The 26,519-nt window shown below is 36.3% G+C and overlaps 1 protein-coding gene across 18 annotated transcripts in view; it reads left to right on the top strand.

Moving 5' to 3' along the window:
- The window catches only part of LOC574871 (protein scribble homolog), a 121,056-nt gene that overhangs the window by 14,874 nt on the left and 79,663 nt on the right, over positions 1-26,519 (top strand). For all 18 annotated transcript variants that reach the window (XM_030974591.1, XM_030974594.1, XM_030974597.1 and 15 more), the window contains exons 3-4: positions 18,564-18,642; positions 26,318-26,407. In XM_030974591.1, coding sequence (XP_030830451.1) covers positions 18,564-18,642; positions 26,318-26,407 — 169 coding nt within the window. The remainder of the gene's footprint in view (positions 1-18,563; positions 18,643-26,317; positions 26,408-26,519) is intronic.

Raw genomic sequence — 26,519 nt, 5'->3', positions numbered from 1 at the left:
TCCTTTGTGAATTCGGGCCTTAATGTTTAATTTTGCAGGCCCTACATGTATACATGGATATGTTGGCCTACATCATACATGAATACATGTAGTAGTAATTTGATACAGCAAAGCATTCATTATCCACATCAGAAAACGCAATAATGTAGCCACTGTGTAGTAGGCTACATGTACATGCACATCCATATTCTTTTAGTCAGTATGACAAGGACTAATGTACATTAAATTACCTGTAGGCCAAGAGATTTACTTTTCTATTTTGCCTATTTGCAGATACCAAACTTCCCCTCATTATTTTGTTTACCAAATTCAGTTTTCACAGATTACATTGAAAAGTGCTCCTGATCATGAAATTGTCCATAAACTGTTGAAGTTCAATTAATATATTTATTCTTTGAATACATTGCGAGAGGATTTAAGAATTTGATTTATTCAGGATTCAGGCTAGAATGCATGGACCACAATCATAATCGATGAGGCACGGTGCATACAGTTCTACGTCCATAATGCTCGGGTGTCCCTTTAACAGAGCTTTGACAGTGGTTTCACTGAAAGTGACAGTCGAGCATAACTTAAAGTGATGTTTGGGCACTCTGGGATGCACCTTTCAGGGGAAGGCAGGAGGAAGCGTGGGTGCAGGATGAGGTTTACCAGTTATCTCCAGAATCGATCCTGGCGTGTGTGTAAACAGGGTTCTCGCCTCCTACCTGTCAGAGACTGCGAGTGTAAACAAGGCTATCTGCTTCCTCCCTAAAAAGCCACATTCGTTATGCATAAACATTGAATTTCCGGATCTGCACACAGGAGGCCTGTCCTCATCAGTTCGAGTTTGCCAAATTATCCCGCTATTTGAACTATCCCAATCGCAAATTATCCAGTTAATTTGCGTCTTCATCAGCCCGAGGTTGCAATTAGCGGGATATTTGGTCGAGATAATCATCCCAAGATATCTTGCGATAGTTTGCAAAATATCACGCTTTTTGTCCGAAGAGCTTCACCAGCCCGAAGACTCGCACTAACGCTGAGCAAAATATCTTGAGCTCGAGTTTCAAGGCCAAATCTCGAGCTGATGAAGACGCGATTTGTAACTTTGGGATTATTTCCCAAATCATAAATAGCGGGCTATTTGGTAATCTCGAGCTGATGAGGACAGGCCTAGGGAGGGAGGGGTCAAGGGGTCTTCAACCGAACTGGGGCCATTGTCTGGACGCAAAAGGCTCTTGACATTTACGTGATTGAACTACAAGTTTCTGTTTCTTCTCTTTTTTTGTGTTGGGGAAGAGGATTTTAAGTATAACAAATTAAAAATCAAATAATGATGAATTGTTTTTGTGCAGAATCCTTTAGAATTTACACAGAGTGATGAGTACAGTCAAACCTATCTAAGTTGTCACCTCTCTATTTCTCATTAGTTCAATAGTAGTGGTCTCCTGCATGTAATGTACATACTTGTATGTTTCCCTTTAAAAAGAAATGTCTTATCTGTCTGAAAAGCTCCATTTTTCGGTTTACCTTGGAAAGTCTTAGTAGACAAGTTTGACTGTACATTCACTGAAAATTAAAAAGCAAAATAAACTTCCAGATCGTAGCTCTGTTTCTGTTCAATGAGCTTGACTACATGTAGATGCATCAGGTATAATGTACATGTACATTGTAGTTCGCAGTAAGATTATCCAGTGCAACGAATAGCGAAATGTTCTACAAATGATTAAATGGGCTTACACTGTAGTTGCTATTTATGATCACAGTTTGACCTGAAACTGAAAGCAGCACTACAATGATATATATACTTTGTGCTATTTCCGTCCTGTCACCCGGGATTACTTTGGAACCTTCCTAAACCCAAACCATTGTACATTGCACAATAATCCAGTGACTAATCTAGGCTGAATACTGCGAATTGATAATTCATTCAGCCTTCTAATACCTTGTGTGACCTATGGATGTCGGTGGATATATGAGTTATTATGACTCGTTTACTGAAAATCTATCAAGCGCTACCTTTCATACAAACGAGTTTTACATTGTGTTCACTGGAGCTCTTTTGAAAAATAGATTTTCTTGCAAAAGTGGGATCTTCCATGGAGAAGTCTCATAGAATTCTTCCCTAGAGCCATTTTGACATTTTGAGATTTTTGAAGAACATAATTCAGACTGACCTACATGTATGTGTAACCAGTCACCTGAGTCACATTCATTGATCCAAATGTTCACCAAAAAGTTGTCAACAAGCTTTTATTTTGAGGTTTAATATCATCTTACCATTTAAGATCACCTGGGAGAGATGTAACTGAGCATGAGACAAACAACAGTGCTATATTTCAACATTCGATCAACTATTCAGTTGAAGGTAAAGACCAGTTATGGTCATGCGATTGCATTGTGAAAGAAACGTTGTGGAATCGATCAGAAAAGGTTGATCATCTAGCATCTAGCATCTGCAAGGTTCTGGAATCATCAAAATGATAAGAAATTTGGCACATTCTTCGTAAAGTTTAATACAAGCACTATACACAGAAAGATGTATATGGGACTACCCTATATCTCTCACAGACCATGAGAGAAACAAATTTACCAAATATATGAATTAGTAGGCGGTTTCCCGGCAAATTTTGTATCATCATGTATTAGTCAAAACATATTCTTTCACATGATTGGTAATGAGAGCTTCCATTTCATTTTTTGAAATTGGGGCGTTTCCAATACTGGTCTTTACCTTTAATAACTTGCATGCCTATTGTATTTTCCATGAATCTATCTAATTTAACATATTCATTTGTATTCTTCCAAATCTGTTTAATATTGAATTGTTCACATAGATAGAAACCGCATCTTGTTTATTTGATTGTGCCTGCGCAGTTGATCGATTGTATAAGAGCAGAAACATCAGTAAAAAGTTCAGGCCCACAGGTTTTCTTGGCACTGTAGCATCGCGCCCACCCACACTGTAGTCTGTACGAGCAGACTCTAATTTGACGCTTTCCGTCAGTCTCTAGCTAGCTGTGTCAGTATACAGAGCTTATAGGATGCAGTAAGCCATTTAGTTGTTGTACACATAGTCTTTTAGTTCAAACATTCTGTTACGCCAAAAAAAAATAAAAATGTTGTATTGCCCTTTGCGACCTACCCCAAAATCTTGAAATCTACGGTCTGCTTTTAAAAAATTTTTTTTTTAAAGGCCTCTTGCACATACAACCGACAAAAGATTAAGATTAGGCATGCACTCTCTCTTTCAATTGCCCTGCTTTCATTGTGATGAACATGTACACCCAGGGCATCAATCTTTAATTGTTATGATCCTCTAACCAGCTTTTCTCTTTCATCTTTCTTGATGAGGGAGCTCTAGGATTCTTTCACCAGAGACAAGTGATACAGCATGTGTCAGGGTGTTTTTCTTTTTCATATTTTCTTTCAACCCCCTGTAGGGATGAAGCCTTGATTGAGTTCATGCAGATGTGTATGTATTTATGCATTGTTACTATAAAACCCATTAGCTACTGCATTATAATATTCCCCACAAGTTTGATCTTTCGATTTAGTATGCTAGAACTTCTGGGGGTGTTTCACAAAGATCCTAAGTCGAACTTAACTCTAAGTTAAACTTAAAATTATGGAGAGCAATTTGTAGCCTTAAAATAAAATATATTCAAAAGCAAAAAAATCAAGTATTTTAGACTTTTTATAAATTTTGAAATCTCCTTGATAACAGAAAATATAAAAGATTTTAATGTACATGTATAAGGGCTTTTGTTTTCTTTTTACCTGTACATTGAAGAAGGATGTTGAAGCATTGTGCAGAATTAATTCAGACTGTTTTGTACAGGTACCTTACTAGACAGTAAAAGAACTGAAAGAGAGAAAGGATGACTCTAAAAAGGAATAAATAATCGGTAGGACAGGAATTGTATTCCCAAGGAACTCTGCGTCTGTCTACCCTGGTCGATATATTTGACGTGAAAGCTTCCTCAAACATTGCATTCCATTACACCAAAGTACATGCAGTGATTCTCTCTCCCCTGTATAAAAGCAAAGTGGAATAATTTGAAAAGTCCATACATGAACATGCACATGCGGGACTGAGTGAGCATAAATATTGCTATGTTGTTAACGCAATGATAGCTGTGCACGGACTCTCTTGGGGATGTTGACATCGCGGTCTTCGTTAGGAAGGGAAAACCCGTAATTGAATTCCTAAATTGCATTAGCAGTGTAATAAAGATGAAAGCTTTGGATTTCATAGTATCTATGCTTGTGCTCCCATTGCGTCGCTTGCGATTTGCATCCTGCTTTCTTGCTCTCCTAGAGAGGCGGTTATGATATTTTTTCTGTGCAATATTGAATAAGAGGATGCTTCCTAAAGGCGTTATCTATTATATTGAAGTTACTATTTTTTACTGCTGAGCTATCTCTATAGTAGGTAACTTGGTTATGTCATAGAAGTACATTTAATACAAAAATAATGGCATTAGTGGATATTTGTAATTGTTGTTATCATAGCCCTGATAGCAGTCTCTTTTCAATTATGAAGTCCTTGAATACATTTCATAGAATAGGTGTGGGCATCATAATAAGCAATTAAGTGAAGATGTTAAATGTCTAATTGTTGTTGAAACAATCTGACTGCAAAATGATACATATGTGCTAAATTGAACGGAATGTAAATATTGCTTAATTTGTTTAGTTTATTGCTCAGAAAATAGTGCAATAAATCTACAATATTATTTAGTCTTCAACAATTTCTCCTTTGTCCTACTCCTAGGATGTACGGTAGGTTTCATGATTATTTTATTAGCATTTTTTGAAGGAAAAAAGAAACAAAGCTTTGTTACTGTGAAGTTCTTTCCATGCTGCTGCAATGAATGCCGCCTTTATTTGAAGGTGGAATAATGGAAAAATAATTTTGAGCATTCCATTGTGAACTGTCACGTTCATGACATTCTTGTGATTGGGAAAGGTTAGAGGTCAAGTGGAAATTCATGCTACAAATTTATTCCTCACCTACCCCAAGAGTGGAATTTTTTTTCTACTTTTTTTTTCACTGGAGCTATGTACATGATAAGTTTATGATTGTACTATGTTTCAACTACATTCAAATAACAACTGCACAGCCGAAGATGCATTTTATAAGCCTTTTTTCCATGATAGAAAAAACTTACTCACACACAATTCGAACAGATGGGACTTTAACATGTTTTAAACATAATTTTGGAAAATTACAATTCTTTATACATGTATTGTAAATACAGGACTAGTTTGAAAAAATGGTCAATCTGTGTTTTTCAAATGAAGTGCCATAGAACTACATGTACTGGTACTTTAATAATCACCTGTTTTAAGACAGCTGTTTAGAACAAGCACTGGGCTCATTCATAAAACTTTATGAAGCCTAGTTGTCAAGTAACTATGTGCTTCAGGCTTCTTTGATAACCACTGTAGCTTAGAAAGGTGTTATGAATGTGGGCCCTGAACTTCAATTTATGGGTGAGTTTAATAAGAAGACAACATTCCAAATAAACTTCTTTAAAAATACTATTTTCTATGGCTATGAAACCAGTGCCAGTTTGTGAATGCTCCCCATTAGACAGATTTTGAGAGGTAGGGAGGGAGTGAGAAAGGGAGAAACGCACACCCGCATGATCAGTAATGAGATCTATTTTGGGAAGATAACTACACTTTTAGAGTCTTTGACGTGGCAGAAATGAAGAAAACCAATTAGACAGTCGTTAACCCAGCTTCAAAGTTTCTACAAAACAGACTCGTGTAAAACGCTCTTTAATTATATGTCCATGCTTACAAGAAGAAAAAAAGAAGGGAGTACTTGTAGTATACATGAAATCTGGTTTTGTTTCGTCTATTGTGCCAAATAATAATTCAACATATACGTGTATATCATGTTATTCCCATCCAGATCACTTTATCAGAAGCACAGTTTCCGTTTTTATCATAAGCACAGTTTCCGTTTTTATCGTGGCTGTTTTCTTTCAAGTTATACATGTAAGCCTCATTTTCAAGAGCATTTTTTTTTTCTCTGAAAAGCAAAATACTTAGTTTAACCTTTGAATCCAAATATATGATTTTGAATTATTCAATAATAATAACCTTCCTACCTTAATAACCTTCCTACCTTAATAATATAGTATTAATGACTGCTTTGACAGAAATAGTTGTTTTATTACGCTCAAGGGAAGGTTAGAATTGTGCTATTCCCCGAGGCTTGCCGAGGGGAATAGCCCAATTGTAACCTTCCCGAGAGCGTATGAAAACAACTATTTCTCGAATATTAAAGCAGTCATTAATACTTTTATATGCCGAAAAAAAATAGACTAAAAAATAAAAAATAAAAAATAATTAACAATTTTGTCGAAGACGGGATTCGAACTCATGCGTACAAAAGGTGATGTATCTAAAGTAAGCGCCTCAGACCTCTCGGCCATCGCGCGCTATTCACATGCTTGGTGGTTTTGTACATTATATACATTAAAATGGATTGAAACCGGCTTCGCGTGTGATGAATGCTTCGCAAAAGCTCCATATACGGACTCTTCTTTTACTTTTGCAATGCATATTGGCACGAACTTAGATCAAGATCTATCGGCAGATGTTGTTTTTTTGTTTTTGGAAGTTTATTTTCGTCTTCATGTCAACAATGCAAGATAAAATTGTCGGTATAAGATCGATCGAGATTCAATTGTATTGAAATTACCGACCAATCCTTCGCACACATACGGTATCCTCCATCGCTCAAACCATTTTTTAACATGTAAACCTATGGGGTAACCATGGAGGCTGACCTATTTTTTTAATAACCATGGTTATTAAAAATATTGAAATGTTTTAAGCATGGTTACCGGGAATTTTACAGGAACAGTTGAAGTTTATGAATGCAATTCGACCAATCAGATGGCTGGATTTCTTAAGTGAGGTATATAACCTTCTATATTGCATGTCACCTTCCGAGGAAATATCAAAGCACTGTACAATAATAAATCATCAAAATGACAAATAACCACTAATTCATGAACTCATACTTTTTGTCATACAATTACCTTTGTCACTCACAATGTCAGCCCACGTAAGAATCTGAATTTCATTTGTGGTCATTCTGAACAGTTATATTCTGCATATATATATACAGTGTGCATGTAATAGAGAAGATGGTCTGCCAGTGGACTTGGCAGCATTACAGCTGTATTAACATTGCACTTGTAATAATAGATCCATCATGTTTAATTACCCATGATCCAATGGGGGTAGATTACACGAAGACCTGCCTGTTCGTGTGTATACTGGATTAAAACATGTAGTCTCAAGTTAAGACTGGAAATTTCACAAAGTGGTCATCACTATTAAAGTTGCCATTTAATGATGTCAACTGTATTGGCACAAGCCTGAAATGATGATGATTATACAATTGTAGTTACATTTGTAACTCAATAGATGATATAATTATTATGAACCAGGTCATTGGATTCAGTTGCTTTCCTGCACCTTGTGTGCACCATCTCCACTCTAAAACAGGTACACTATATATTGTGATAATAACACATGTCTTATATTTTGACCATATATCTACACTGTATTTATTGGGTACCACAGATGTAATTTCTTTTCATTTTTAAGTCAATTTAAAGAATTTGAGTTTAAAAATTGCATGCATTGCATCAAATTAAGAATTAAAGCCTTTTTGTCATATTGGCTTTAAAGGTATTACAAAGTTTTGGGAAAATTTGAAAAATGGGTGGATAGTGATTCTTTACAATTTTGATATATTTGGATGCCCCTGTGGATGTATTAAAAATGCCAGAAATTTTAGCCCTTTAAACACTTCTGCTTTCGAGAAAAATTGAATATATAGATTTTCCGGTGCTCCCGGTAAATTTTGATAAATTTCAAATAGCTCCTACGGCTGTACAATGGTAGCTGCGACCATGAATATCTCAGAGTATGTATTTCTGGTATATAATTTCCTAACGAGAATAGCTAATCGGTCGATTTTAGCCAATAAACATTGTTTTATAGCTCAATTAATATCCTGACCTTGAGAGGGAGCTATTCAACATAAAGTGTTTATTATTTACAATTTCATAACTTTAGAGTCGATTTCGACCGCGACAACGATCAATGTATATTGTAGGATCGTATATGCTTCCAATATGTTCATTTGAACCAAATTCATGACCCCATACCAAAACTTTGTATTACCTTTAAAAAGGAAGAGAACAACATGTATAAAATGTTCTGTAGTTGTTCAGTAGGTACAGATAACTTTCAGTTTCAGTATACAGTATTTTCACACTTTGTATGCAGTCCATACACGACGTGTAAAGATATGCCAGCCTACATCGTACATTATGTACGAAGTGATACTGTTTGTATGCATTCCAAAGCAGGCTAATAATCCTTAATGAATGATTCATAATACTGTGGATGTAAACGCCTTGTATCACTCTCCTACATGTGGAGATTATATGACCTCACACTCGCAGCAGAAGAATATAACTTGAATACAACTCTCGAGTTCTAAGAAAGGTGAACAATTATTTTTGTGGGCTTTTTCAATATTTTTATTTGTTAAAGTAGAAGAATACCCCATTAGAAAAAAAATGCCTTCTGGAAAAAGGATAGATCTTTAAATTCCCTCTTATGTCTAAAATATAGCAACAAGTAGCTACAGTTTGTGGACTGAAATGAATGCAACAGGTTTGTGTAGTCCCACATGCACATTTCTGTGTGCATGTGAGTTTCAGCGAGATAGTTAATTGCTTATCATTTTTATGATTCCAAAACCTCACAATATTGTGCTACATAATCAACTCTTGCCTGTCACTTGCCGACAGTTTCTTTCGCGTTGCAATTGCACGACCAGAACTCTACTTTATCTTTGTACGTGGAAGCCTGCTGTTCATCATAATATGGACATCCTCGACATGTATTGCAAAAAAGGGTCTTACAGTCAGTCTGCAGTGGCTTTGTTATTGCATGTAAGCCGTTTTCATGGATCGAAACTGACATGGATCATAAAGAACCACTCTCTGTGTCTTGTTTAGTATTGCAAGGTACATGTAGTGCCTGCAGTTATCTGCCTCAAGGTTAGGTTTGATTGAAGTTTCCGAGAAAGTTGAAAGCATCCACCACGACCTCCAGTTTAAATTCCACTAGGAATCTTTTGGAGGAACAACAACCAAGTACCAAGTATCCACAGGCTGAAAAGTCAATTTGAAAAGTCAATTTGAATTTGATGCAACATTTGTATCTTTTAGTGATACATTTGTATGACTTTGAAAATGAAGCAAGATATTTTTGGGCATGGTAAAAATATATTCTTTAAATGAACAATCAGCTCTTAAGATATCATCAGATTGAGGCTAGCTGGTTATGCTAGCAGTGCCTGCGAATGGATTCCCGAACAAACCAATCACTGTATATCTATCTTATATAATCAAGTCTGAATACGTGAATACAGCATATCTATTTAGCTCAATATTTATTATAAATAGAAATATGTGTGAAAAGGTAAAAACAGCACTTAGTTTTACCCACTTTCTATGAACTATGCTCTACTTTCCTTGTATTAAATGTATTCAGTAGAACCGTAGAAATGCCTTAGAAACGATGACCTCAGAATGCATCCCTGTTGTACAATTCACCTAGATCTGGAGGACAGTGGCAACATAATTATGTTACCCGTAAAGCTGGATTGATTTCACCCAGTCGCTGCATCTCATTCTATCACCCTAGCGGACATTAGTCTACCTGCTCAGACTGTGCGTTTGCTTTTCTTGAAAAGGGCTGTATTACACTTGGTCCTGCGAAAAATTTCTCAGTGATAATTCCTTACACAAACCGAATTCCTAACTTGTGTATCCTGTGTATATAATTCCAACAGAGGTGATGTTTTGTCTTGTTGAAACATGTTTTGCACATCAATGCACTACCCATCTTAATAAATGTGGGTGGTTGATGAAGAAATGAGTCAAATGACATTTTAGGAGAGCAACCTAATTTTAGATTTCTTTCAAAGTACTCGCTCAATACACTTGGGACAACTTCCCCCGTGCTTTACACATTCACATGCTTTTAATTCCTAATTACTTGATGAGCCCTACTTAAATGTATCTTAGTTTAGTTTCGTCTTTGATCTTTGTACAATTGCCTCTTAGTTTACCATAATACCCCCACACACCCCACACACCCCTCCCACACACTTCTATCCTTTTCTCCTCTATGTTTTGTTCATGTCATTGCCTCTCACTTGATTAAAGTCCCCCACCCACCCCTCTCTCCCACACTGATTCTTTCCAGTACAACATTGTAACATATTAATATGAAGAAGTTTACCATGACCTAAATTTGTGAATTACGTACATGTAGTATTAGTAACCATAATATATTGATTTTCGATGTGAATACTGTATCCATGATCCAAAAGGGGAGCCCTCATTCAACGAAAAGAATGGAGTTCCTTGTAAGCATACCCAAATTTCACACAAGAGACATATCAATAAAAGGACCGTAATAAACATGTATGGAAACACATACACGCACATTGTAGGCCCCCTATATTAACTGGGCATCTGTTAGTGTTAAACCCTGCTTTATCATGTACGGAAGCCAACCAGTTATTGCACAAAACACCTTGTCTGTGTATGGGATGATAGATCTATACAGATCTCTACATATTGTACGCCATTCTGGCATGGAATATGAACCCAGGTGATGCCCCAGTTTGTTACTCAACATGCTACCGAGAGATTACCTGTTCACAGCTGAACGCCCCAAGGGAAATAACTCCAGTGGACACAGGTAGAATAAATTGCTCTCCGCCTCTAGTCTCAGTCTCAGAGAAGAAGCCAGCTTTCGTCTTGCTCAGCCCATCCTGAGAAAAAAAAACATCTACTGTAAAATTGGGATTTATGAGTGAAGTTTCATCCTCAAATAGCAAATGTTTACATCTTTATTCCACCTTAGTGCATTCAGAGACCGGGTACATTCATTTACAGTAGGTTTGCAAAAACTTGAATACTTGTAGGTAGGTCTACTGTTCAGTAAATATTGCATAATGCTATTAAATGCCAGGAGAAAAAATAGAAAAATTGAATACTGTAAAGATGAGTTATGGTTTTATTCACCTACTCATTAATGAGCTAGGACTTTTTTACTTTTGGCACAAACAAGCTTGTTCTTGCGTTCTGGTAAAAACTCCTATTTTGCACATAAATAGCGCCACATGCAAAATACAGAATTTCTTTAACAGTTACTGGCATAGAGTTGGAGAAGTGATGGAAGTCTTCAAGTTACTATGCAAAGCCGTGTTTGAGCCACTTATGGATCGATTAGCATGCATGACTTTGAATGGGCGTGAAGTCATTGAAACGTGTTTATCTCGTCTTAATTATAAAGCAACTGCATGGACAGCCTCGATACATGGGACTACATGATTTCAATTCCTGTTGCCGTATATCTGACCCTTAATACATTGATAATCGTATTAAATCAAACTCTCACGCTCACAGGTAACAATACCTTGACGGGTAAATGGGATTCAGAGGTCACCTGGAGGGTGTTTCACAAAGCCTTTGTTCAATGACAAGTGACAAATATCAGTGACAAATCTGCTGATAACCAATCAGAAGCAAGGATTTCAGTAGCTTCTAAGAAAAACTGTCATTTGTCACTGATGACAAGTTTTGTGAAACGGGGGCCCAGGTATTGGTAGAGTTATTCCACATCTTCTCTAGATAGCTGTGGGGAGATTTTATAGAGGATAGTGAAATTCATGTTTTATTTTTCTTTCAATACAACCAATAGCTTCTTAAAGTCTTTTCTTTGAACATACATGTAGGTCACACTGCCAATTTTACTCCTAAAAAGTCAATAAAAAGTCAAAATCAACATGAAACTGACCGATGATTGGCCACTTATGGGGGGGGGGGTAATGGAAGTTTTATGTCTGTCTGTTGTTGGTCTGGTTAATGTGAACAGGGTATCACTACATGTATGATCTCAAAATCACAGTGACACCTCTGTGCTAGAGAGCCAGAGGTCAATTCCATATGGACCATGTGTCACATATGACGTGATATAACATTTATCCTTTCATTTCATCAAAAAAATAAAAATAATTTGATATGGCCATTGACTAATGGTTCCCTCTGGGATAGGTGATATAATTAATTGGCCATATCCAGTCATTTTGTTAAAGTCTTGGATGAAATAAATGGAAAATAGACATGTCATATGAAAGACATTTCATGGAATCACCCCGGTGCACTTTCCAGATATCCTTAGAATCATCTAGTTAATGAAAATATCTATAGAGGTGGTTTCCCTTTTCCTTTTCTTTTGATCGCCATGCTATCCTTGCTTTTTCATCCCATGCAACAGATATTCAATATCTTTCTTATTGCCACAATCTCAAAATCAAATTGACCTTATAGAGTAGCTGAAGTGCTCTTCAAATATTGACAGATTATGCTGCTTGATGCAATATTCGACAGCTGGTTAAAGAGATAGTAATGGAGATGAATGTTTCAGTCAGATTGTTGCATTTTTGACAGTTCACTGCTAGAGATCGTCACTAACTGAAATACCTTATTTGTTGTTAATCAGATAATATAGTTTGGTGCACTAAGTTTGCATTTATGTAAATTCATGATTTAACTTGTGTTTATCATTTTCACTTTGTTCTGTGATGAAATGTGGAACTAATATGATGAAAATTGTAATTACATGTACTATGGTTTGGGGTTTGAAAGGGTTTGTATGCTACTCTCAATATTTTAGAATGTAGCACAGAAAATCAGTCCAGGCAAGCCGAAATAGTGCTGCAGTCTAGATTTTCTTTTCGGGAAGCAGGGGCACACAGGATATTGTCAGGAATGTTAGAATTGACTTTGTATCTCAAGTTGGCATGCATAAGGCAGATCCTGTTCTATATATAGTGGTATGATTTAATGGATGACCCCAAATCTGCTTCAGTGACATTTAATCTCGGCTTCATTTTGTCAGAGATATAGGTTTAGGGTTAGGGTCCCACACTTCCACCCAGGTTTTAGGATTGGTGAAGGATTAGGATTATTGGTAAAATCTTGGCAAAAGGAATGATTTGTGTGATGCCCCCAAAGTCTGCCTGACTCTACAGCCAAGCATTACAAGGTACTTGCATTATGCAAAGCTCCTCCCTCACACACAACATTCCCAGGTAAAAGATTGAATTCACTCCTGTACTTACTCCACGCAATATCGCCCCAGTTTGTTGATTTGGCCGAATTACCAGGGGGACTGACGTGGTAGCTCGGAAGAAATGTCGCGGGCGCCAACTGCGCGCTTTCACCCTTGATTGCCTGTTGTTTTTCTGAGTCGTGGATGCGTGTCGTAATCGTCGGTTCAGATTATATCAGCGCACTGTCTTTATAGTAGGGCTTATATCAGGAATGGGCAGCGGTGTCTGTGGGGTGTATTTGCAGTCAATCTACTTCATTAATTTGGTCACCCTTCATTGAGCAAGCAATCATTTTATTCAGATAGACCAACATACTCTCTCTTTGGAGTTTATGGCCCTTTCTTGTGTAGGGAATGAAAACAAGAACTACTAGTTTCAGAGTTCTTTTTTTTCTTTCTTTCATATCCCTGTTTATCTCCACTATCCCTGGGGGGGGGGGGGGGGGTATTTCTGTATTTTGGAAATAATCACTTTTGAAGTTTTGAAATGTTTAATAAAAAGTATATTGTTTTTTAAATGGTTAATGTATTGGGCAATGTGTGCAGTGCTTCAAATTTCTAGGAAAAAGTGCTACATTGAATATGAATAAGGATAAGGATTGGATTCCTATAGGCATTTTGGAAAGATCTTGAGGGCTTCCCTTCACTCATAATCTGAAGTATCAAGAAATGAAAAGCAAAGCTGATGGCCTCTGTATGAACCTTTACCTTCACTGTACCTTTACATTATTATTGGAGATATTTTCTACTTGTGAGTGTATCTGACTAGATCAAATTTATTAAAACGACTACACAATGAGTGAAATGGAATTGATCCCTATTTCTTGACAAGCCATATAATTTGACCAAAGAATGGCTACCTTTAATACTATTTACATCTTCTCCCTCCTCCGTTCATCTCTAACTTTATTATTCACTTTACCTCTAAAATTTTCATTGGAGGAATTTTCCACTTGCAACTGCATCCAATTCATCAAAGGCCATACAATGAATGTGATAGAATTGATCCCCATTTCAAGACAAGCCATATAGGTTGACTGAAGAATTACTCCTGCTATATACTATTTTGTTTTCCCCCAAAGAATCTTCAACCTTCATCCTTCTCCTTCAGATATTCACTACACGTTAAAATTATCATTTGAGCTATTTTCCACTTGCGACTGTATCCAATTCATCAAACGACTCGCAATGAATGTGATAGAATTGATACCCACTTCTAGACGAGCCATAGATAGGTTGACTGAAGAATGAACTTTCCTCATATATTCGCTCTTCTCTATTGAAGAATCTTCTGCCTCAAGTAAATTGAAGACTGAGATCAATTTCATCCAGGCCTGCCCTGGTGTCCGTGTCCGTGTTCAGGGGGAATGTAGAGCGAGCATCACTCAACATACAGTAATCTTCCCATGCACAATGAAAATTCATTTCCCACTGGCCCTTATTCTAATTTTCGGTGGGGGGGGGGGGGGGGGGCATTGGCAAGGATTGGCGAGGGAAGGAGCAGTGACTGACACATGTAAGTATCCTATTGAGTCTTGTAAGATGCTACATGTACAGTATGTCCATTACTTACTCATGGCATATCCAGGAGTTTTTTAGAATTATAATTACTCTGGCAAAAAATGGGGAGGGGGGGGGGGTATGCTTGCTCTAACTTATCTTGAACGATTCAATTCAATTCAGTTCAATTCAAATTTATTGATTTAAATCCCCCAAAATAGAATCATTCAGTGATATTGACATTTTAGTTTGAGAAAATCTGTCAGTAAACCATGCTGAATTATTTAAAGTCCTTGCTCAGTACTGATATTTATAAAGCCTTATACAGCAGGATTTTTTTCTTCAAATACAGTTTGATTTTTTAAAGAGATAGATTACGCATCAAAGATTCCAAACAGCTGGAAAACTCTTTTTTCTTAACTAATGTAACAACACAAAATATGGGTTAGGAATTCATAACACCTGCTTATTTTATGATTTAGCTGTTGTTGCCATAATAATGTGATTCGCACTTTCTTACAAATATTTGCTATTGGTGGATTGCAAATTAATGGCCTTCTCGATTTTGTGTTACAAGACATGAACAGGATCAATAATTCCCCATTATCATGAAACATCCTTTCATGACCTTCTAATTTTAGCTGCATGGAAATTATTCATACATGATATGAAACAGAAACTAGTATACTAGTCCCAGTGCGGCTGTTGAATAAAATTAAACTACTTCAGGTATCAAGCAATGATTATACCTAGAATCTACACAGACTACATACACCTGTACATAAATTTTATGGGTGGTCGGGGGGAAAAACCCCCTAGATGATAAACGAACATGTAGAATGATGTCATTGCTGTAGGTTTCTCTATCATTTTCAGTAAATTTCAATGAGATGTGGGTGGCTATATGTCCCTCACTTAAACTTTGGGCTTACAATCACCCAATGGCTTGAATATGAAGACATGTTGATCGAACTGTGTCCCAAATGCCTGTAGATGTGTGTGCTGTACCCAGTCTCTTTCAATGTTTAATGGTATTTTATCCAGCTCTTGCCATTATAAAATAATAGATTTCTCTCAGAAATCAACAAATTTTCATTTGCATGATGGTAAGACTACAAACAAAGAATATTATGTATTGACCAAATTTGATACAAAATATGTAGGTCTAAATGCCAACTTGCCAATTAATTAGCAGTGAAATTACAAAAATATCCCCACTTACGTGGTTTCTAATATTTTTGTTCTTCACTTGAAGCATACAGTATGTAGTTGATTTGGTACATGTATAGGATAGGCCTATATGTAGGCTATGTTGTCCTATGTGTGTTGTTCATTTTCAACATGTATTTCTCAGCAATTCTTTCTCATGTTTACCCACACTTTATTTTTAAAATGAGCTATCACCTGGCATGATGAACAATGCAGAATGGTTTTAATATATTAACACCCTTTTAAAAATAATAAAAATGCAGTTTCATTACAGAATTCTTGATAAGAAATATGGGAAAATCTATACCCTCCAGACTTTCAGGGAATACAAACTGACTCAACCTGAATTTCTGAAGTCTAGGCTGCATGCATGTACATGTAGGTTGTCAACAAAGCGCTGGCACAGAAGTACATGGAGTTGTCAATTGACCTCTCTTGTCCATGTACAAGGAAGCCAGAGGCAAAGTTGACAGAGCTGTATGTCAATGAAATTGCACTTTTGACCAGGGGGTCAGGTGTACTCCTAAGGTTATCAGCAGTGGGTTTCTTTCTTTTCATATCTCGTCTTTTCATATCATGTCTTTTTTCCACCTCAGGGGTACTGATGATTACCTCTTTACACCTACAGTATGTACATGTACTTTAATCTGGAGCTGTTTTGTCTCATTGGTATTGTGTACAAAGTCAGTCATGTGCAGGTGTACACATACCTGTGGCCTCAGTGTGCAGTTGTCAAAGAACCAACACATGTAAGGTTACTTATGACTAATGATACTTCAGAACTTTGGAGCATTTGACTAAAGTGTTTTTGAAGAATATATGGATGACAAATATTACATTATACACTAGTACTTATACAACACTCACACCTCCAAATGGATTCTAAAGTGACGTTATCAAGGCATTCTTCAGGATACTGTTATTGTTTGGTCAGTCTATAGTTGGTTTAATAGTGTCGGTCTCATTGGCAGACTGGGAATTAGGCTGCAAAAGCAAAAGTTATTGTGTAAAAAACAGACCTACAGTGTACCTACAGTACATGGAAATAACACAAATGTTTGTATTCATGCAATGTACATGTATGTGGGGCAGTTGCTTTCTCTAACCTACATGTAATAAACATGGAGTAAAGTTTTACATATTGGTCCATGATAATTGCCATGAAACTTCCATTGTCAAAACTTTAGAGAGGCTTTGATGTGTTGTGATACGAGCTGTATTAAACAAGCATTCTTACATGATACTGACATAAAAATGTATGTGTGGGACATGTACACTGTCTACAGAATGTACAACAGATAAGCTGTGACTGTCAAATACTCCATACAGTCATGTATATTGGTAGTAAGATCCTTCAAATGCTCTTGCTTGTCTCCTTGTGTTACAACAAGGGTGGTTACATGCATGTAGTAAATGTATATTTTGGTTTATGTTGGATGTCAATGTCTGGCCAAGGTTTGAGCAATGATGTGTTGACATGTGTAGAAGGCTGTGGGTAAACACAGATGACCTCACACCTTAGGAATGCCATATACACTGGGGTCGTAGTCTCAGTTCTAAACTGTACTTGAATCAGTATTACCATTGTAGGGGGATTTTAATTTACTTTGTTAAAGGTGATACAAAGTTTTGGGAAATTTTGAAAATGGGTGGATTGTGATTCTTTACAACTTTGATGTATTTGGATACCCCTGTGGATGTAATATAAGCACAAGAAAATTTAACCCCTAAAACACTTCTGCTCTCGAGAAAAATTGAATATAAAAATTTACCGGTGCTCCCGGTAAATTTTGATATACATTTCAAGTAGCGTCTACGGCCGTACGATGGTAGCTGCGACCATGAAAATCTCAGAATATGTAGTTGTGATATATAATTTCCAAACTGGAATAGCTAACCGGTCGATTTTAGTCAAGAAACATTGTTTTATAGGTTGGTTGGTTCTTCGTTTAGATGGCGCTCTTCAATCTCAAAGATTATTTGCGCCAGTCAATTTCGTGTATAGCTTTGGCGTGGGCTTCGGAAATCAAGCCCACGAGCGACTTTCCTTAATTATAGCTTAATTAATGTCTTGACCTTGAGAGGGAGCTATACAACATAAAGAGTTTATTATTTACAATTTCATAACTTTAGACTCGATTTCAACTGCGACAACGATCACTGCATATTGTAAGATCGCATATGCTTCCAATATGTTCATTTAAACCAAATTCATGACCCCATACCAAAACTTTGTATTACCTTTAACTTTACATTGATGAAGATTTGAAATTGATTATCACCCATTGGGGAAGTCCCCTTCACCTGTTACATGTACATGAGCGTATTAACCTAAGTAATGATGATAATTCATGAATAGAGAATGACTGTACTATTGATTTCATATTATGGCTATATTGTAGGCCTATATTTACATTGTACATTACATTCTTTGGTACTTGTTTCAACTACACGTTCAGGAGTATTATTTGATAAAAGATGTTTGATCTATTAATATGCTTTTTAATGTATGAACTTTCCCAAAATTCACTTTTACCACAGTTGATCAGATCAAGACAATAACAAAATATAAAAAAAACATGTAAAACTTAGATTAGTAATCTCCATTTCCTTTCCTCTTTTTCTCATTTCAGATATCATGGAAATACCCGATAACATCAAATTCTGCAAGGCTCTAACGATTGTGGATTTCAGTGGAAACCCACTGTCAAGGTGAGAAATCATTGTAACATTTAGGATTTTGGTTTACCTCTGTCAACATGGATGGGTAGATATTACAAACACCAGAAGGCCAATAGGCCTGTCCTCATCAGACCGAAGTACGAAGTCAAATATCCCGATCCCATCATGCACAACGAATTCCGGTTTTCCTGTGTGTAAATAGACTAGCTTGTAGCACGTGCTCTAACCTGCGCTGCATGCATGCACAGCTCACAGCCGGTACTTGTTTACGTATTACAGCGCGGGTAAAATCTTAAATCCGAACGCTGGTCGTACAGTCGGTCTCTGGAGTGTGCATGTGTTAATCTCAAGATTATTTTTTGAGCGAGTTTGTGATGAGTGTATCGATCTGGTGAAGACGCGATTTCGAGCATCGGATAATATCCTGAGTCTGAAAATAGCATATTCGACAATCTCGAGCTGATGAAAACAGGCCTAATGAACAAGTCTTTTGTTGACTTTATGACCTTTCATTAGGTCATTCTAGTAATGAAAGCATTGTTGACTCTGAGTAAACAGTGCCCTTGTGACTTTGAAAAGATGAGGTATTGATAACCTCTGATGTTTGGTTGTGGTTTACAATGATATTTGTATTGACACACTCTCCACCTTTCAAAAGGCTAATTTTGAAACTTCATTGACTTTAATTTGATTATAAACATGTTTAAAGGCCAGTCAAGTGATTTTGTTTTTTTGGAAGTTTTTACAATTCTAGCTGTATTTATTTGCTGGTGAAGGAATTTACAGTTCAGAGTATAGTTTTTTTACAGTGACCTGCGTATTTGCTCTAAATATTACAAATTTAGACAAAACGAGGTTGAGTATAGACTAACAGTGGAATTTTATGAAGGATGTCTATGTGTGGGTTAAGGGCCTGTAAATAGGAATTAACTCCCTTTGTGGGGATTTCACTCCCTTTGTGGGGATTTCACTTTCAAGAACAACAAATTAGGTGAAATGTGTGGAATGTTGCAATGATAGTTTTGCAGAAGAATTTTTAATGCTGGGATTTCCCAATAAAAAAGTGTAATGATCCATTTGGGACCAAATTAGAAAAAAACTTTGTGCCAGAACTGATAACTGGACAAGGTTTTATATTTGTCATCTTATGGAGCCAGAAGGGCGTTAACTTTTGTTAAAAGTACATCAGTTAATGCCCTTCTGGCTGGTTCCAAAACAGAAGATATATTTTTTTCAAGAAAGAAGTTGAATTGAATTATTTGGATTACTCCTTGACATTGAAATTGATCGTAACTACTGGCTTAATACGTTGTTCTTAAAGTTTATCACCAAAGGAAAGAAAAAAATGAAAATTAAAAATAAGGTATTTTATAATAATGTTTGCTCTTTGCCTTGGAAATTTTGGAATGTTAATGACGTAGACTTTTTGATTTTTGTGAAAAGAAATTATCCAGATAAACATTGCTTTTATTAAAAAAACATAGATGTACTTGAACTTATATAAAAAGCCGCTTTTTCTAACATTAGTCAGAAAATGTTAGCTGGTATAGTCCCATTTTATTCTATATATGGGTTATGGGTAAAAGCAATTCATGCTTTGCTCTAACTAGTGATAATAATCTTATTTGTTCAATTTCCTAACAAAAATATTGCAATTGTACTTGCCGCAACAATCAAATGTTTTAAGTGGAAAATCATTAAATAAACAAATACAAATTAGCTTGAATTTCAGCTAAGTTTACATTCCACACTTCTAATCACATTGAAATAACAATTTGAATTAATTGAAAGGTTAGAATAACACTTCGCTGGAGTCAAATTGAAATTTCAAGTCGAATCAAAGATGGGAAGGTGAAAAATTAATTGTATGCCGAGAACTACGACATGTAGAAGAGCATTCATGGCTTTTTTCTGGCCCCTTAAACAGATTAAATGTTTTCGGTTTTATAGAAGGCAAGAGCCAGACCAATTTGAACTTGCGGAGTCTGGATTTCCAGGAAAAAAAAGAAAGATTTCCCCCATGTCCATCTTTTCATCCAAATTGAAAGACGTATTTTATTCAGTCGGAAGGTTGGTTGGTTTGAACCTGTTTGGAATCAAGGCTAATGGGGATTGTCCCACTAACAGCTAAGAAGGAGAAAAAAAAAGAAAAAGAAAAAACTAAATGGAAGGCATCCTGAGTGGTTCCTATTTCCATGCCCATTTTAGAGTGTATGCTGAGCATGTGTCGCTATCAACAGCCCATTTTCTGGCAAAGTATATCAAGGGGGTTTATCTGGAGTCTGCCCCAGATACAAAGCGTTTCAAAGTAGATTGAAACGCAGATCAAGATGTATTTTAGCCGAACGGACGTAAGACTGTGAAAGCTTTTTTTATATCGTAGTAAATATGTGTAATGTGTAGGAGAGGTGAGAGGGACTATTTGTTGTTAGTTTGACGTAGTGTGAGGTCATCTACTGGTTACATGATGTCTGTTTGGAGCCAGAAGGGCTTTAGCTCATACCATTTTACACAGAGTTAATGCCCTTTTGGATACAAACAGATGAATTGAGTTTAAGGGTACTGTGTTCTTTACAAGATTTATGCCACATGTAGAGTATGATGACCATCTTCAGTAGGTGGAATTCTAGGCTGTACACAAACCCTTTCATGTCAGTCTGGACTGAATTTTTAGGGTAACTAAAAATTAGCTCCCTGTGAAAGTTTTTTTTTAAAAACTTGTGGGTCTCTGGTGTTAACTAGTAGTAGTCTATATTGAGTTAATACAGTTATGGCAATCCACAGATGACTTATAACCTGAAATGCTACACTTTACTGATATAATACCAGGGCAACTAAAACTATGATTATGGGCAAGTAAAAGTACTGGATGCCTATGCACTTTGACAGTATTTCTTGTTGATATTCATGCAAGTAATTCATATTTGCCAAGGATAATAATGTCCACCTGCCTTTTGAAGAAAAGTAAACTTGTATTAGACAAAGCAGTAGATAAGCAATCTGCACAACGAATATCTTGTATATGACTGTATTTTGTGGACAAATGTATAAAATACTCATCGAACGGTGGTGTTATCTATACTGGCCAGTAATATACACCAAAGCAAAGCTTTTAGATGTCATTAATACTCCAGCCCAAAATGATCCTCTTCTACCTAAACTGAAACATGATGATGATTATTGATTGCGTTGAGGCCGTCAGCAGGATCGCATTAGCCTGCGACCATACCTCTTAAAAATAGAAAATCAATTTTCATTGATTTCACAGTCATACATAATAAGCCATAGACACAAGCCATATCTAATGACTATATGAATGATAATACCATCACTTTATGACAATGCCAGTTATTTAACTTGATGGGTATCTCTTTATACTTAAGATACACCTTTTTTTGTGTGCACAATACAAAGGTAACGCGTGTGGAAGTGATTCTATGTTTAGAGGGGATGTGTATACAATTACAGAAATTGACTTTATTAAATATTGTTTAAGCCCTAGGGACTTGTGCGTTATTTTGAGGCGACGCCATTTGATTAGAGAAGGCCCATTTACACAGCCCATTTCGAAAAAAAATTAATTTGTTTGACTACATTTACACTACTGAAAAAACCCTTAAAAAACATCTGTGTTTCCTCATTTCATTTTTGTGGTGAGTAGCGCGCCTGCGCGGCTTGTCGCTGCTCTGCATGCGATCGCACAGGAGCAAGGAGGGTCATGTGACTAAAAAATGGAATCTTACCAAAATTTCGAGAGCAGGCATTTACACTGCAAAAGTGTGTGAAATTTCGGCAGGCGTTTAAAAAAAACACAATCCAGAGGTGAATTTTTCTATTTCGTTTTTTCTGTCATGTTTGCTGTTAGTTATGTAACTACCGACAAAATTTTCAATGACAAAAAAAATCAGTGACAAATATACAGATAACCAATCAGAAGCAAGAATTTCAGTAGCTTATAACAAAAACTGTCGTTTGTCACTGATGACACGTTTTGTGAAACGCCCCCCAAATGTTTGAAAAATCAATGATTTTTGCGTGCAGTGTAAATGCAGCTAATGTTGTGTGCTGAATTTGATATTTTTGCTTGATTAGATAAAATAGATAGTGTGACGTGAAACATGTTTGTTTATCTAGAAGTCAAGAGAAATGGATCCCTTGGCATGAATTTAAATGAGTGATATAAAACACCAAGCAGACAAAAACTACCTTATTTGCAAAAGTCAGAAACAAAAGGAATCGTATGGTTCATATCTTTGTAGTGCGATCAAAGCCTGTAGGTAAAAAGTTACGAGTGAGATGACACAAAATCTTAGTTTGAAATGGGAGATAAGTACAATATATAAATTTACATATTATTTTAGCGAAGTCTAGTCTTGTTGACATTTTTCTTTCTTATTTACGCAACATTTTGAAGTTCAACAGTCAGAAAGTAGAAGAATAGAGTGGGAAGTTGTTTCTGAAGTGCTGAAGTTGTAAAGAAACATGTAGAAAGTGATCTAAGAAGTATGTTGTTGTGGGTGTCTGTCAAGAATGTGATTTCAATGTTTTTTTCTTAGAGAGAGAGAGAGAGAGAGGGGGGGGGGGGAAGTAATCTTTCACAAAATCTTTATCACAAGCATAAACTTTAAAAATACAACTGCCAATATAGTGTGCAATATGATAATAAAAAGAAGAATTTAAATACCTAGACTAAATTAATGCATTATTATCATGTAGGGCCCCCTGGAAAACAGTACTGTGATTACTGACGGGGCGACCCTGTTTAAATAAAACGGAATAAATAAATAAATAAATAAATAAATGTAGTTGCACTGAGCATAGCTGAGTAACTGTTTTGTAAGAGAAGTGGACATGTTGACAGTATGTACACGATCAGAAAAAACTGATTGCTTTGTGGATTTGGGAATATAATCTTCCAGATGTGTATTGACCCACTTTGCTCTTGGTCATGCTTGATAATTTGCAAGAAATAATCAAATTTTGTATGCAGGGGAAGACAACAAATTCAATTTTCTACTGACCCTTGGGCCAGCCATCCTATAGAAAAAAAGGGATAGTAGTGAGGAAAGTTCACCTGAAGGAATTAATTTGTTCTTTATACATTGGAGGTGCGTACAGGCTTTTATTCCCCCCTCCCAATCCGTGTTGCATCTTCTTGCCCCTCTAAAGCATTAGGAGCCACAAATACGTGAAAGAGGATGTCATTTAAGACAATCTTTTGCAAAGATTCTCCCCCCTAAAAAAAAAACCAAACAAAAGTGTTTGAAGACAAATTTTGATATAAGAAATTAAGAATACATAATGTGGGTTTTCTGTTGTACGCAGAAAACCTAAATTTTTGAGGCTCCCAACACTTTTAGAGGGGCTTTAACTAGACCATACCACAAATGTGGGAGTTTTTTTTTTTTTTTTTTTTTTGCACACTATTTTATGTGATCTTTTCCCTAACCTACATCGCGTCTCAACTAGACCATGGCACAAATGTGCGAGGGGGGTAATATTTTTATTCTATCTATTCCCTGCAAAACCTGCACTGCGTCTTATCTAGACCATAGCACAAAATTATGTGGGAGGGGGATTTTTTGAGGCGGTAATAGAGGAAACTGACTAATAGACTGGTTCCTGTATCTCTCTCAGAGTGAGATACCCCTTCCTATGCCTTTACCGTTAGTCATGCAAAATGAGTACATTCTTGAGTTGTGTTTGATGAAGTTAATAGCAACTGTTAGTGGGATTCTCATGAATATGTGCATGTACCTGTAGCATTAGTCATGTAAATGAGAGCTAAGGTTGGTAGATTATGAACATAAAGTCACATGTATTGAAGAGCCTGAGTTAAATGATAAGTTGTATTTATTTTAAATAGATTTGGTTATATTGTTTGGAAGTTAAAGCCACCAAAAGTTTGGGAGTTAAAACTCACCCGAAACCCCTAAAACAGAATAAGCAAACACCAATGTTTTTTTCATGGGTTTTTCCGTTATAAAAACACACCCAATGATTTTTCAAAATACTTTTTGGGGCTATGTAAATGGGCCTATGTATATGTCCTAAATATTTTGAACTATTGATGGTATTTGTCATTTGATTACTGACAAAGATGACAAACTTCTTAAATGCAGTTAGCCTGAATATACACAGGGGTTGTACCTTCAAACAATTCATACAGAGACATTTCTGACTTTTGTTTTTGTATAATTCATGTATATATAAAAAAATCTATTACAAATTTGTTATTCATTTTTCAACATGTGATGATACTCACATGATCATTGCACACAGGAAAGAAAATATATTAGATTCTCTCTCTCTCTCTCTCTCTCCCCCGCACCCCAACACTTCAACATAACAAAGGTGAAAAGTGCACAAAATCACTACAATAATGAAATACAAGTTAGTATGGGCAAAAATTATAGTGAGATGATCCTTAGGTATATCTCTATTGTTTATTTTCCTTTTTTATTGTGAAAAGGTATTGACAGTATATTTGGAGAACTACATGTATGCACACATCACCCTTTCCATGAATTCTCTATAGTTGCTCTTCGAATCATACATTTACATGTATCTGTAAGTCAAACATATTGCAACTACCTTAACGCTAGCTTCATTTAGAGATAATGTCCCCATTCCATCCCTGCTTTTAAATCAAACCTAAATTGGAAAAGGCAGGCCATTCATTAGTGTATACAGTCACGTATTAGTGAGTATGGTAGTAGCTTACTGCGCCGATCAAGCATATGGATCTGAGCAAAATATCAATTTCTGCACGGGGACTATGGGACGACATACATGTAACGTGTATTAGAGGTGCATGGGTAGTGCGTGCATGCATATCCGAAAAACCTGTACTGACGCAAACTCTAATTTCCCCTCAAAGATATTGATCAAAGTGAGATCCCTCTCTCTATCTCTCTATCTCTCTATCGCTCTCTCTCTCTATCTCTCTCTGTATCTCTCTCTCTCTCTTCATCTCCTCTCTCACTCTCTCACTCTTCCTCTCCTCTACTGCTCTCTCCTTATCTCTACATCATTCCCTTCAGAGGATATGTGCCCTATACTGAGTACATATGGCATTGATAAAATGTTTTGTGTACATTTGGACATGACGTAGAACAGCAGTATTCTATCAGTTCAGATACAGATGAAGGCAAAAAATAATGGTATTTGACAAGGAGACATTAGTGAAGGGTGTAATAAAGCCTACCTATCAAAAAGGATACTGAGCACCATATTTTTCGTTTGTATCACAAATAAACAGCAAAAATATACCAGTTTGAGACATCAGACTTACTTGTATATCAAAAGTACACAGTTCTTCTCAAAATAAATGTCTGTCATACCAAGAAGTAAAGTACACATTGCTGATCATCCTTTTTTATTTCTCTGTTGTTCATTTGCTAATGTTTATATTTTTTGAAATTACATCTTTTATATCATCTAAGAACTCTGCACACATTTTTTGGTTAATGACAGTGTAAACATTTCCTTATTTTCTTTAATAACAGGAGCTACTTTTGTTAATTTACATTGTTAAATGTGACAGTTCCTCACAGTAATTGCATACCGGTATGTATTATTTATTTTTAAAATTCTTACAAGAGATTTTTTGGTGCTTTTTGGAGCTGAATCTTTCTCTGTTCATTTGAATTTTTTATTCACTAGTTAATAAATCTTTTATATTTTCCCCCTTGTGTACTCTTAGATTACCACCAGGCTTCACACAGCTCCATGATCTGAGACATCTGACCCTGAATGATGTCTCCCTTGAGAGTCTACCGCAGGATATTGGCAGGTAAGACACAAAACTAGACGCATCCGCAATTCTACGAAACATACTCCGGCGACAGTTGCTCAAGCGAATTGCTCTGCAGTCAATTTCTAATGCTTACACTGTTTCTACTTTG

This window comes from Strongylocentrotus purpuratus, unplaced genomic scaffold (assembly GCF_000002235.5).
Source record: "Strongylocentrotus purpuratus isolate Spur 01 unplaced genomic scaffold, Spur_5.0 spur5_scaffold_7, whole genome shotgun sequence".
In the NCBI taxonomy this organism is placed as follows: domain Eukaryota; kingdom Metazoa; phylum Echinodermata; class Echinoidea; order Camarodonta; family Strongylocentrotidae; genus Strongylocentrotus; species Strongylocentrotus purpuratus.
Note: the sequence above shows the minus strand (reverse complement) of the source record. Positions and strands in the feature narration are given on the sequence as shown.